The 12889-nt window shown below is 36.6% G+C and overlaps 1 protein-coding gene across 1 annotated transcript; it reads left to right on the top strand.

The window, feature by feature from the left end:
* Positions 1 to 1938: 1938 nt before the first annotated feature.
* On the top strand, positions 1939 to 3938 carry LOC132112048 (homeobox protein HMX2-like). The gene is made up of 2 exons (XM_059519641.1): positions 1939 to 2335; positions 3088 to 3938. Exons 1-2 carry the CDS (start codon positions 2074 to 2076, stop codon positions 3633 to 3635), a joined length of 810 nt encoding a protein of 269 aa, XP_059375624.1. The 5' UTR covers positions 1939 to 2073; the 3' UTR covers positions 3636 to 3938.
* The last annotated feature ends 8951 nt before the right edge of the window (positions 3939 to 12889 follow it).

Raw genomic sequence — 12889 nt, 5'->3', positions numbered from 1 at the left:
ATTTGTTAAGTGTCGCCAGCCTTTAGAAAACGCTAACGAGAGCTAATGTGGCAGAGCCACAGCTGCCCTCGAGACACGAGTCAGGGGTGGGGCGAGGGCACACCCCCAATCAATTAGTCAATCAATTAAACAGGGTCCTGCCCGCTCTAGCCGACCCATAGAGCAGTAGATTAGCCCACCATAATGATCAAATTAATTCTTAAACGGAGATAATGGACATGGAATGAGTTTATTATTTTCAAGAAAAAATAGATGGGATCCATTAGCTCCTAGACTGCGTGTTGGATTATTTTACCAATTTGCCATTTATAGCACAAGACTAGTGGAATTTAAAACGACTGTTTAATAAGATATATGATTTTGAACTAAACCATGCAGATGACTTGTGATTATGAGGTTGGTTATTGTTGTACGCATGTAGGCTACTTGAGAACTATATGTGCTTGAGATTGCTCGTGCTTGACACCTCTATGGATCAACAGCACGGTCGTCTGTGCAGTGGGATTTTGTTTGAGGATCACAGTCTACGGTGAAATATGTTTGAAAAAATGCTTCTGGATCAGTTAAGCTCTCAATTGCACGGTCAAATATTGTGACAATCTTTTGACAAACAAGCGTTATATTAAAGTTCAATGTTACATTTGTTTGAATTGCAGAGGCCTGTTCACTTGAGCATCCAATACAAGTCGAAGTCTTAAGATCAATAAATGAATAATAGACTAATGTCCATACCTCTATACGTTATCCAGTATACAGAAAAATATTATGTCGATATAGCAGTAGCAGGAAATTACTTAAATTAGAAGCAATAATAATATCAATTTATCAAAGCGGAAAACCAGAGGCAGATATATGACAATGAATAATTATCCATCCGTAGTTCACAGAAAGCTATTAAAATGTTGGTTGTAATTTCTCGTTATACAGTGATATTCTGCAGGCAAACGTCCTTCAAGTAGTCAAGTTGCGAGGGAAAATGACAAAATAATGTTGGCGATCCTACAACTAGACCGCGACAAGTGCATTGTTAACCATTTGGGGTAAATTTACAGTGGAATAAACGGCAGTTATGTATTTTGTTGCGCAAAATACACAGATGCTCTGTATGAGAAGACGTTTTGGTCACTATATTTTACATTTCCTAACTCTGTGTGTCCTTTAATTATATAATGTTAATATACCAACATATTTAAACTCTTTGTATTACATTTGTTACAGCAAAATGTGGCACAACAATGGAAGGCCACGTTATTTATTTATTTAGGCTATTTATTTATTTTCAAAACGGGTCTCTCCAGCATCTGTGGTCAATAAATCATTAATAAAGTATAAATAACATAAAATGCTGAAATGTGCATAACTGATAACAAGCATATAAATAAAAATAAATAAATAAAAACTAAACAAATATGACGGTTCGAGCAGGGAATTCAGAGAATGCCCCTTTCCCCAAAAAATCTCCCTGAAAAGGTGACACTTTTTAACTTGTATTTTTTTAAATAATAATCTGTAAATGTAGCATATTGCTGAATATAATATAAATGTGTAAATGCATGCTTTTTTACATTTATTATTTATAATATTTTACAATAAAATTATATATCTATAAAGCATAAGATTGTTTACCATAGCTATATAATAAAGACACTTACAGTTAGCCAAAGAACAGATTTGCACAGATGCATTTTTCATTCTTTTCACGGAATTTTTTTTTTATTAGGCACTCCTTCGAGCGCTCTGCACTTCTCGTAAGCCATTGACGAACTCAATATTTATAAAATTTGAAATTTCCGGGCGCGCTTTGAGCGCGTGATTGGCCAGCGCCGGTCTTACCTACATGCAAATGAGGGCACGTTCCACCCGCCTTGAGAACAGAGCGCGTGGAAGTGGAGAGGAATGCATTCGAACACTTTTGAGCCCACCAAAAACAAGTTGTTTTTTTTTACCGTCCCAACAACTTAAAAAAGAAAACATTTTTAAATTAGAAGAAAAACAAACCTATGTTTAGAGGAACTTATTACTGCGTTGGCATTGTATCATTTTTAGAAAATTTTGAACTGTTATGAGGCGAGAATGAATAATTCGGAGGACAGCGGAAGCAAGTGCTCGCCTGCCCCCATTTCAAGCTTCACGATCCAGTCTATTCTGGGCACCTCCAACGAGGGAGTCCGGTCAGCTGGAAAGGACAGCCCCAAATCGCAGCCGAGGAAGCGGACGCTGTCCGTGTCATCGGAGGACGACTGCAGCGCCGGAGAGGACTCAGGCGACTGCTACTGCTCTGAGCCCGGTGTACCAGAGTCCTGCAACCAGCACCAGCCTCTGAACTTCTGCCTCAGTAAGTGACGATACCGCCAGTTTCTTTGTATTATTATGAGACAATCGTTAGCGCCATGGTCAATATAGACATTGTGATGTCATGATGTTTAGTAAGAAATTCACTTTTATGAAACGTCTCACTTCACAAGCAGCCAATATAAAACATTAACTGTTTTTGTCAAAATTGTGACTGTTTTGTAATGTTGTCCCAATTGCAACCACTAGAAAAAACTCCAGTAGTGTTTTTATCCAACAAATCGCGCCTCGGTGAACAGGGGAAAGGTCAAATAATTAACCGAATTTAATCCAGTCTGCTAATTGATTATGCCGGCTTTCAGAGACAAAGCTGCATTTCGTCAATTGAGCGTTAAATGTAACACGATTTAATTAATACCGTGCACCAGTACTAGTCATATTGTATTGTTTATTTAACAGGGCACTTGTAACCTTTTAACAGTCGATCAAACAGTCAGAGTTCAAATTTAATGAACTCTTGTGTAAAGTATAGAGTAATGGCTTTGTTTAGCCTAATAAAAAAATAAAAAATAAAAAAATAACACCGAGTGAATTTGATGACGGACGATTATTCAAAGCACTTTTTGTGCCACACTAAAAATAAATGTGTTTGCAGCCATTTATTGAATTCACACATTAGTTATGCATATTGTTCATACGGAAGAAGAAAGCTTTATATAATTATTAAAATGACTGTAGGGTTGTGCTTTCAAAGCACAATTTGATAAGACGAAATTGTTGTTGCATTGGATGCAGGTGCCACAAAGGGACTTCTGCCTGTGCAGAATGGGATCGAACGCCGGCCGCATTTGACACCATCCATACTACCGGATTACAAAGAGGAGCAGGAGCGAGCGTGTGGCCAAATGTCTCCCGTTTCTGAAGAGAGACAACGTGATGGCCAGGACAAACAGAGCAGCTCCGCCAAGAAGAAAACGCGCACCGTCTTCTCTCGGAGTCAGGTTTATCAGCTCGAGTCCACGTTCGATATGAAACGCTATTTGAGCAGCTCCGAGAGAGCCTGTCTCGCTTCCAACTTGCAGTTAACGGAGACACAAGTGAAAACGTGGTTTCAGAACCGGCGGAACAAATGGAAACGGCAGCTCTCTGCGGAACTGGAAGCTGCGAACATGGCCCACGCATCGGCGCAGACTTTGGTTGGGATGCCCCTCGTTTTCAGAGAAAATTCGTTGCTCCGAGTGCCGGTTCCAAGGTCCATTGCTTTTCCTACCCCACTGTATTACCCTGGAAGTAATTTACCAGCTTTACCGTTATACAATCTTTACAATAAGATTGAATATTAACTTTTGCGCACAACGAAATCTCCTTGTTAAAGGAATACACATTATCACACACTAAAACGTACAAAATACACATTTAACTATGTTTGACAAAATTCATGTCTATTTATACCTCTTTATTTGGTGAAAATAAATATTTCTTATTATGCAGCATTTAAACGAGTCCATGTGTAAAACACAAAAGCAACACGGTTCTGTACATGTCCTATAAAATACACCATGTGTATAATGATTATTTTGTACTTTTATTTACATTGCTGTCCCCCAATTAACCAGTTTTACACATTATGAGGAGTGAAAACATTGAAATAAAAGTGTAATCATTCGATTCCTGTCTCTAAAATGAAAACATTTAAGATTTGGAAAGAACACAATATTTTTATTATTATTATTAATAATAATAATATATTGCACTGTATTGTATTTATTATTTCTTTGTAAAGAGGTCTATTACATACACAATGATTGTTGGTAATACCAGCTTAAAAACTGCAGTAGCACATTTTATATATATATATATATATATATATATATATATATATATATATATATATATACTGCTTTCGGTTTCGTCTGTTTATCAGCTCAAGACAAACATTTGTGTAGTGACACTGGGTCATGTAAAGTGTCCCTAGTTGATGCTTTCGCAATTAGGGATAATTACATGTTGCTTGTCACACGAACACGCATTCAAACATTCTCGGAGACAAGCGGAACGTCAAAAGCGCAGCGGGGCCTCAGAGAAACCGCAGTCAAGAATGACAATGCTCACGGTGCAATCTGATAAGATGCTCCCGCTGTCAAGTTACAAAGGGTGTAGTGGTGTCACGTTGCACTGATTCCATGTTCTCTATACCTGCCACGGAGAAAGTTCATTATCAACACACATAATTACTTTTTTTCCCGACATGCTGACAACGGAATCTCGAGAGAAATGCTGTTGCGCACAAATAAATACAATTAAATATGAAGAACTACATTTAAAATATAGTTAGATTATAATTTAAGCATCAGTAAACACCTACCTATTTTTCATAGTTGGTGGATATTTTAAAACAGATTTTTTTTTTTGCTATTTTTAATTGTGATTTATAGACTAGATTTCTTTGAAAAATTCGCACCTCGTAATTTATACCCCCATCCTAAAATCACATATGATCAAAAAAAAAGAAAGAAAAAAAAAAACATCAGTGACTTCCCTAAAGGCAGGATGAATAGAAGATCCTAGCTTGCTAGTTATACTGTTGTTGCTGTCTGTTTGATTGACAGCTCAGACCAGAGGTCAGACTGCTCATTATTTACATGGAGCATAAACTTATGACTTTCCGTGTAAATTTCATCCTTTAAGTGTTTTCACATACACTCCCATTCTCCTCTTCACACACAAATCTGTTGGAGAAATGGCTGGTGTGAATTACAAATTTTAATAGCACAGCAATGAAAATGATTTGGTTTGAAGAGATGGAAGACAGTGTGGAGCAGATTTGTTGAGATGATGTGTTGTGCCTCAGGATTCATCAAACTTGCCAGGCACAGCGAAAAGCAGGAGTAATTCAGTTTGGGATGTAATTTATGAGCAAGGTAATGGGCACTATATATAAAGTGGAGAGGGAGAAAGAGAGTGAGAGAGCAATAGAAATACAGAGAGAGAGAGATTGAGAGAAATGTTTTTCCATTCTTCTAATATCAGAACTGACACTGGTCTAATAATTCAAAAGCAGTGCTAAGAAGAAGAAAAAAAAAAACCTTCAGCATTGCTTACATTCATGCCCCTGCACCATTTTAGACAAAATACTTATAAAAGGTGTTTTTAATAATACTGATGTCTGTGTTTGCATGCTGTCTGTGGACTGTGTCCATATATTTGCTAATTTTCTGTTTTCAAAGTATGCATGTCTGCATTTTGTTGTAACAGCAGCTGAATGTCTAACTGTTCTATAATGAAGGAGTGCTGCAGGTTCGGATTGACATTTGCCATGATTGTCATTCACTACAAACAGCATCTAACAGAAGCTGCTTTTCTCTAAATTAATTTAAGAAAAACATAACAAGGTTTCTAATTGGCATCTGTATAACTTATGACCCTATACGAGCGGCTGAACCTCCAGACTAATGGCTGAAATGTGGAGCATGAGTCTGAACTGATTCTGGTTTATATCAAATCTTAATGGAGGAGCCGAAGGGAAATTATGTTTGGATCGCCCCAGACAATAACTAAATATGAAAGCCACTTAGTAATTTCCAGATACACACTGAGATAACTTTCAGTTGTATGACAGAGTTTAACATTTCATTAATATAGTGTCTTGTATGTGTAAATTGAAAGTAATTTTTTCCCCCAAGTAATGATGAAAACTACTCAGCTTTCCTAATGTCTTCAATCCAGTGAGGGTGATCACTTATTTCATTGGGAAAGGAAGTCCAATACATTCAGCAGAATCAATAATCATGGTATAAAAGTATCTCATACAGCTGAACTTCTCTCAGAGTTGAAAGGTGATCACATTTATCCATTAGTTTACATTGATTGTGCAGATGTAAGAAAGCTTGATTAGCTGTTGTTATAGGTGCAGAACAATTGCTCGTTTTCTTTAAACTGAAATTTATCACAATAAATGTTGCAGGAATTATTATTTTGGAAAATGATTATTTGTAAAGACAAAATTATGTATTTAAAAAACAATTATTTTATATATTTTTTTAACACTTGTTGATTTTTTTAGGAACACCATATAAAAGTAACCAAAATAAAAAGTTTTTGTTTTAATTTGAATTATTTAGTTGAGAATAAGGTAATAAAAAGGTATTTTCCCCCTAAAAATACAGTTGCGTTGCATTCAAACTACTAAACTAATAAATAAATGCAAAGTGCTTCCTTTCTCACATGAAATATTATTGAGATGACGCAGTCACTGCAACAGTTGTTTAATCTCTCTCTCTTCTATCTCATCTGTTATCTTACTCTTTGTCTCTTTCTCTCAGACCCTGCTTTTTCGTACTGGAAGAGGAGGGGTGGGGGTGGGGTTGGGGGTCATTATTCTATTTAAGAGGTACAATTTTAGTAATGGCTTTTGCTGCAGTCCACAGAGACACAGCCAGCCTCCCTCAATATCCTGAACATTATTTGCTCATTTAGTTAAATGATGTTTCTAATTGGTTCATAATTAGTTGTAATGAGGCGGGCCCGAACGTCTCTGATGCAGATATGTCTTAATTCAACATGGCATCTCGCTTCTTCAGGAATATTTACCCATGGTTCTTGGAGGGATGTAAGCGAGAGGAAAGCTGGAAGGGGGAGGTTTCCTGCCATTGTGTGTTTCCTGTAAATTGGAAAATGAAGTTTGCAGATCAGTGGGGTTGAAGACCGGGCCATCATGAGCGATCCTACTGTCTTTCCTAAATGATCTGGCCAATTGTCAAGAACCAAATATGGCTGTTACTTTGACATCGAACAGACAGAATAGAGTATTTAGTATGGTGTGTTGGAAATTAGTTTCATTAATGTTTACTAAAACCATATTTTTTATAGTAGATGCACGGGGGGTTGGGGCATGTCTGAGCTCGTAAGTGAATGCTGTGAAAGATGGAAACTGAAGGTCATTGCGGCTGGTTGGTGTTAACATAAGACCCTTTTGTGGTTTGGATAAATGAACATGTCCATTCACTGGAGCCCACTCACCCCTTTTAAGCAAAACAGCCTAGTAGTAGACACAGACACACACAAACACCGTCTATCACACTTATATACACACACAATCAGTTGTGCCCAATCACTTCGTTTAAACAGCTCTAACAACTGCATGTAGAGCCAGTCCGTCTCCCATCCCTCTGCTCTCTGTTGATTTTTCTCACTCTCTTTTCTTTCTCTCACCCACATGCCCAGATATGCTCACTCATTCATTGAAATTCATGTTGTATAGTAGAAGTTGATTATGCATTCACTTACTCACTTAAGATTATTTCTATATAAACCAACAGAGAGAAAAGTAAATATTTGTTGTTTGAACAATGACTTATTGAGCCTTTCCTTAGAAATGAACTTGCACGTGATACCTGGGTAAGGTATTTGATTACGTGTGGTTTTACGTAAGTTGATACTCTACTCTTTTCTCTTTTTTATGCCAAAAACAAGCCATTGTATACCTAGCTATCTAAATACATACGACTAATAATATCATTTTATAATTTTTTTTCTTCTTATTAATATACTTATTATAGAATTAGGAGTAATGCATGATATAAATAGTCTATTAATATACAATAAAATATTTATAATATATAACACTACATTTAATATACAATTAATATTATATTCATAAATAAAAAATATAAATATAATTTAAATAAAATATCTAAAAATGTATGAAATATAAAAATAATATAACATCAATAATATGAATATATATAAGCAAACACACACACACATATATATATATATATATATATATATATATATATATATATATATATATATATATGTATATATATATATATACATATTTCATCCCACATAATAAAGAAACTTGTAAAAATAGGGTACACTGTACCGTATCAGTATGATGGATTTTTTACAGGTGATTTTGCACTGCTTTGTTTTTTTTGTTTGTTTGTTTTCTAACGGTGCAGCAAATTAAATTATTTACATTTCAGTATTATGGATTTCAGTATTATTATTAAGAATTTTGAAATTTTTCTTAAATTTCTTGTGAATAGGAATATGCATACATCTCTAAAGAAATTTGTCCCCTAAGTAAACCCACACACTCACCTGTGTAGATGGAAAGAAAAACCTGATTAGAGAGATTTATAGACACTAGGAGGCAGGGGTCACTCAGGTGTGAGGCGAGTCAGGAACAAAAACAGTGAAAAGCACCTGTTTTTTAGAGGCAGTTTGAGTGATAATGTGACTGAAACATGAGTGCAATCTAATTTTTATGTGTGAATTTATGTATTTATAAGCTTAATACTCTCTCTCTCTCTCTCTCTCCCTATCTATCTATCTATCTATCTATCTATCTATCTATCTATCTATCTATCTATCTATCTATCTATCTATCTATCTATCTATCTATATATATATATATATATATTTTTTTTTAAGAAGCCAGACCTCTTTGTTAAAAATAACTTGACATGTATTTGCTAAGTATTGCATTAGGCAGTGTTTAACTTTAACAAAAAAAGATGAGGTTTATGTTGCAAATGCCCCGGAGAGCACTTGACTGATGGTGTTTTTAGTAAACAAGCAACTCAGTTTTTGAGACATCTCTGAATAAAGCGCCACGACTGGGTAACAATTCAGATGTGTGTGTGAGAGCGTGTGTGTATGTACTAGGGAGGCCCACTAGAGATCTTTTTCTCACAGGGAACATATTTGAAACCATTAGTTGGGTCTCCTGTTTCATGTTTCGTGTCGTCTCTGAGCTAACAGCATCATCCGAGTGTATATGTGTGTCCTGAAGCTCCATGTTAGTGGAAGGAGACTCTGGTGCCACTTCGTCCCGCAGATGATGCATCATTCTGGGTGTAAAGAGTAACCCGAGCCCTTCTTCCAGCATGGCTGTGGTTCTCCTTGGCCCCACAGAGCCCTGGGGAGGCTTTTAAGAAGATTTGGTGCTAGAGAAAACAGCTCTTCAAAAGAAGTGTCGTTACATTACTGAGTAATTAGTACTGCACTAGGGGCAAAGAAGCTCCCTGGCTAGCCAACAGAAACTACTGCTGCAGAATACATACACAAGTAGTGTGTGTGCGTTTGCTTTTGTTTCGCATCAGTTCAAAGTACCTTTTAAGAAAAGCATGTGAGCATTTTGTCTTTGACGATGAAAAATGCAGACGACAGCCTTGTCATACCACCGTCTTTCCACGTCTTCGTAATCATTTAACACATTTACTGTGGCTTGTTCTGTTTCACAGAGTGAGAGAGTCACTTAGTGCCTTTTAAAAGCAGAACAAACATTACAGGTTAACAAATGTGACATTTTAGATATATGCTATAAAGGGAAAACTATCCAACATTTCAGTACATTTAATTTGACAGAATGGGAAAATGGCAATTTGAGGCATTAGCGCTTGACTTTGAAAGCACCCGTTTGAAGTAAAAGTCAGGCTGATTGCTTTAATTGATAATCTGTGGTTGGTTAAGTGCAGTTTTTGGTGTGTGTGGTCTTAATGAATAAATGTGCTTTTTTTATCTCACACAAATTTCCCTGTTCTTTCTCTCTGGCTCATGGTTTTAATTCAGTCCAACTAACTGTCTGGTAAAGAATAATACAGAAATGCTCCACGGACTGAATCACTCTACCATAGATTATCCATCCAGTCCTTGAGAGGTAAAAAAAGACACACACAGTACAATAGTACACACACACACACACACACACACACACACACACACACACACACACTATCGCACACACATAGGTCTGCACTAAACCAAGTGGCTGAAGTCACCACTTACCCTTAGTCCTCGTTAAGGAGACTGTTATCATATTAGAATCATATTAGCAGAGCATGGCTTAACCTGAAAGGTCAAAGGTTACAGATCAAAGGTACAGACCTGTGGGAAGCACAGAAGGAGAGGATGATCCTCACCTCTGTAACGGAATCCTCTCATTACAATAAAGCTCCACTCTGCCTGCTGGGGAGAGAGAGAGAAAGAGAGAGAGAGAGAGAGAGAGAGAGAAGCCACGGTCATGTGATAGTAATCAAGCCAGAGGGAACGAAGCAGATTTAGGGCCAACCAACCACTATAAAAGGAAACAATGACATCATGATGACACAGAAGTAGAGGCGACTTTATTCTCATTGAATTTCAAAGCAACAGGTAAAGGTGATGAAATGGGTTCTTAAATCTTAGTTAAGACAAGTGGCCCTCTTTCAGATTTTAGACCATTTTAAACAACAAAACTGAGCCCACCACAAAAGCTCAGGGAAGCTGCCAATTAACATCAAAACAGTTATTTACAGTTTTAGGTAGTGTACGTACAAATGATTGATATTTATACCATATATTCTGAACCTTTTATCAAAGTTGTCCTAAAACTAAAACCAAAATGCATTTTTGTCTTTGAACAACTTTGATGAACTTTTTTTGATCCACTTTAAATGCTGACTACTGTACATATATATATAATTTATTAATATTTTTTTCTTTTAGTACAGTGACACTGTAAGGCCAGTTATGTTACTGGGAGATAACACTTTGAATGTGTGTTTTTTTTTTTTTTTCTTATATTATTATCAGCTAATCAACTTGCGGACCATTTGAAATACTTGCAGACCACCAGGTTTGAGAACCACAAAAAAGGACATAAAGCTCCGGACCGGCCTGTGGGCTTCTGGCCTCTCATTGGCTAAGGTCACAGGCTGTGATCAGGGCTCTGACCTCTGACTCATGGCTTGGAGGAACAGAGACAGACACAGAGGTGGAGTTGCCATCTCAGAGTGAATAAAGATCTTTGACCTTCACCTAAGATTAGAATCAGTATCAGAACTAGTGTTTATTTCTCTTCCACCCTCTAACTAAATCCATCTTTCTTTTGGTCGAAATATTACATGAAACGGGTTGTTGAATCCTGGCAGAATGTGTGTTGCAGAATGAGACACATGGTGCTAAATGACATCTTTTGGCTTGTACCTCCTGAAATACTGAAAAAGTCTCTTCTCACATTGGTGCCCTTTCAATATTTCATCCACAATAAAATATGGATATATAGCAGCCCCAAAAATATTTGGATACGTTATATTGCATTCAACATAAGAAAGAAAATACATGGTTGAACCAAGTGGAGGATGAATAAATGATGAAAGAATTTAAATTTTTGATTGGACAATCCTTTTAAGCATAAGCTTAAGCATAAGCATGATCATTTTTTTTTACTCCAACACCTATGAACTTGAGGAGTACTTTGACAAAAATATAACATTACAAAAATAGCAATCTGCAAAAATATATGGGAAGCATCATATGTTTGCTGATGCAATATAGTTTAATATTCTGTATTTAATGCAATGAAATTCATGAGGTTTATGTGTGTCTTTTTATGTAAATAAAATGTACGAATCAGAGTTTTGCAAAGTCCCTGTCTGTTTCAGTCTACAGAAATAGCTTAAGCATTATACAACATTGCAAAATGTGAAATGTGAAAATGCAGTTATTCAAAATTACTTTAGAGACAATTACTTAAAATTAAATAAAACTATATTTTAAACATTCTGTTATATGAGTTTTATTTATTATGCAATTTGGAAATTTTTTTGGAAATTTGGAAAGTTTTTGTTTGTTTAAATAAGTTTGGCTTGAAACATCTTAACATTTTAAACAGTATTTGCTGTGTTAAAACACACTGTGATATAATATGGTTATACCTTGGTTTTGCCAAATTCAACTTGCAGCCATTCGCCCAGCAAAACGAGATCAATCTCCATGAGGCTTGAAGCCACCGAGAGAAAGGAGGAGATCCACAGCCAAAGAAAAAGATCTAAAAGAAAAAGAGAACAGATCTGAAGGCTTTATGGAGGATTAGAATCAACAGTGTGCTGAGTGATTGGTCAAGTCTTTACGATGTCATCACCTGTCACAGATCGCTATGGGCAAAATTTACAGCTTGGCTGTGACACCTCTCACATATCAAATCATATTCCTGTGAGACAGAGTAGCTGTCAAACCCATTCCCTTCTGTGATCCCCACTGAAAGACTGCAAACCGCTACACTGCGCCTTCAAACTTCCAAAGAATGAATGGATAGAAGGGTTCTAAATAGAAAGAGAGGATATATAGAGAAAGGGAGGAAAAAGAGGGAGTGAAGTCCTTCCTGCAATTAGCATTCACGGTTAGCTAAGCAGAACTAAAGCAGTGTTGAGTTACGTGTTCGCTGTCGAAGAACCCCTGGGCAGATTAGACTGTAGAGAGAGATGATGAACAAGAGAGAGAGAGAGAGAGAGAGAGAGAGAGAGAGAGAGAGAGAGAGAGGGAACAAACCCTTCAGATCCATTACAAGCTTTATTAGGGTGCTGGGTTATTGGTAGTCTGCTCTCCACGGGTAGCACACACACACAGGGAATGAGACATATTTAGCCTTGAGGAGGTGAGTGCTTAAGAAGTTAATGATGGGGTTGTTTTCAAAACAAAAATCAACAAAAATAAGATCCCGTGGGCCTCTGGGATTTGTTGTGTGCAGTTTTTAACCTGAAAAAATTAGCCCTGTTTCAAAGGTAAACAAAAGAATTGCTGGGCAGACCTTACTTTGTCCTTTTCT

Source organism: Carassius carassius, chromosome 31 (genome assembly GCF_963082965.1).
Source record: "Carassius carassius chromosome 31, fCarCar2.1, whole genome shotgun sequence".
Lineage (NCBI taxonomy): Eukaryota > Metazoa > Chordata > Actinopteri > Cypriniformes > Cyprinidae > Carassius > Carassius carassius.
This window is presented reverse-complemented; position numbering and strand designations above follow the sequence as displayed.

What these genes read in the sequence shown, in the direction of transcription:
- LOC132112048 (XM_059519641.1), top strand. Translation starts at nt 2,074, where the DNA reads ATGAATAATTCGGAGGACAGCGGAAGCAAGTGCTCGCCTGCCCCCATT. An exon ending in GCCTCTGAACTTCTGCCTCA is followed by an intron (nt 2,336 to 3,087) that starts GTAAGTGACGAT and finishes CATTGGATGCAG; the next exon opens with GTGCCACAAAGGGACTTCTG.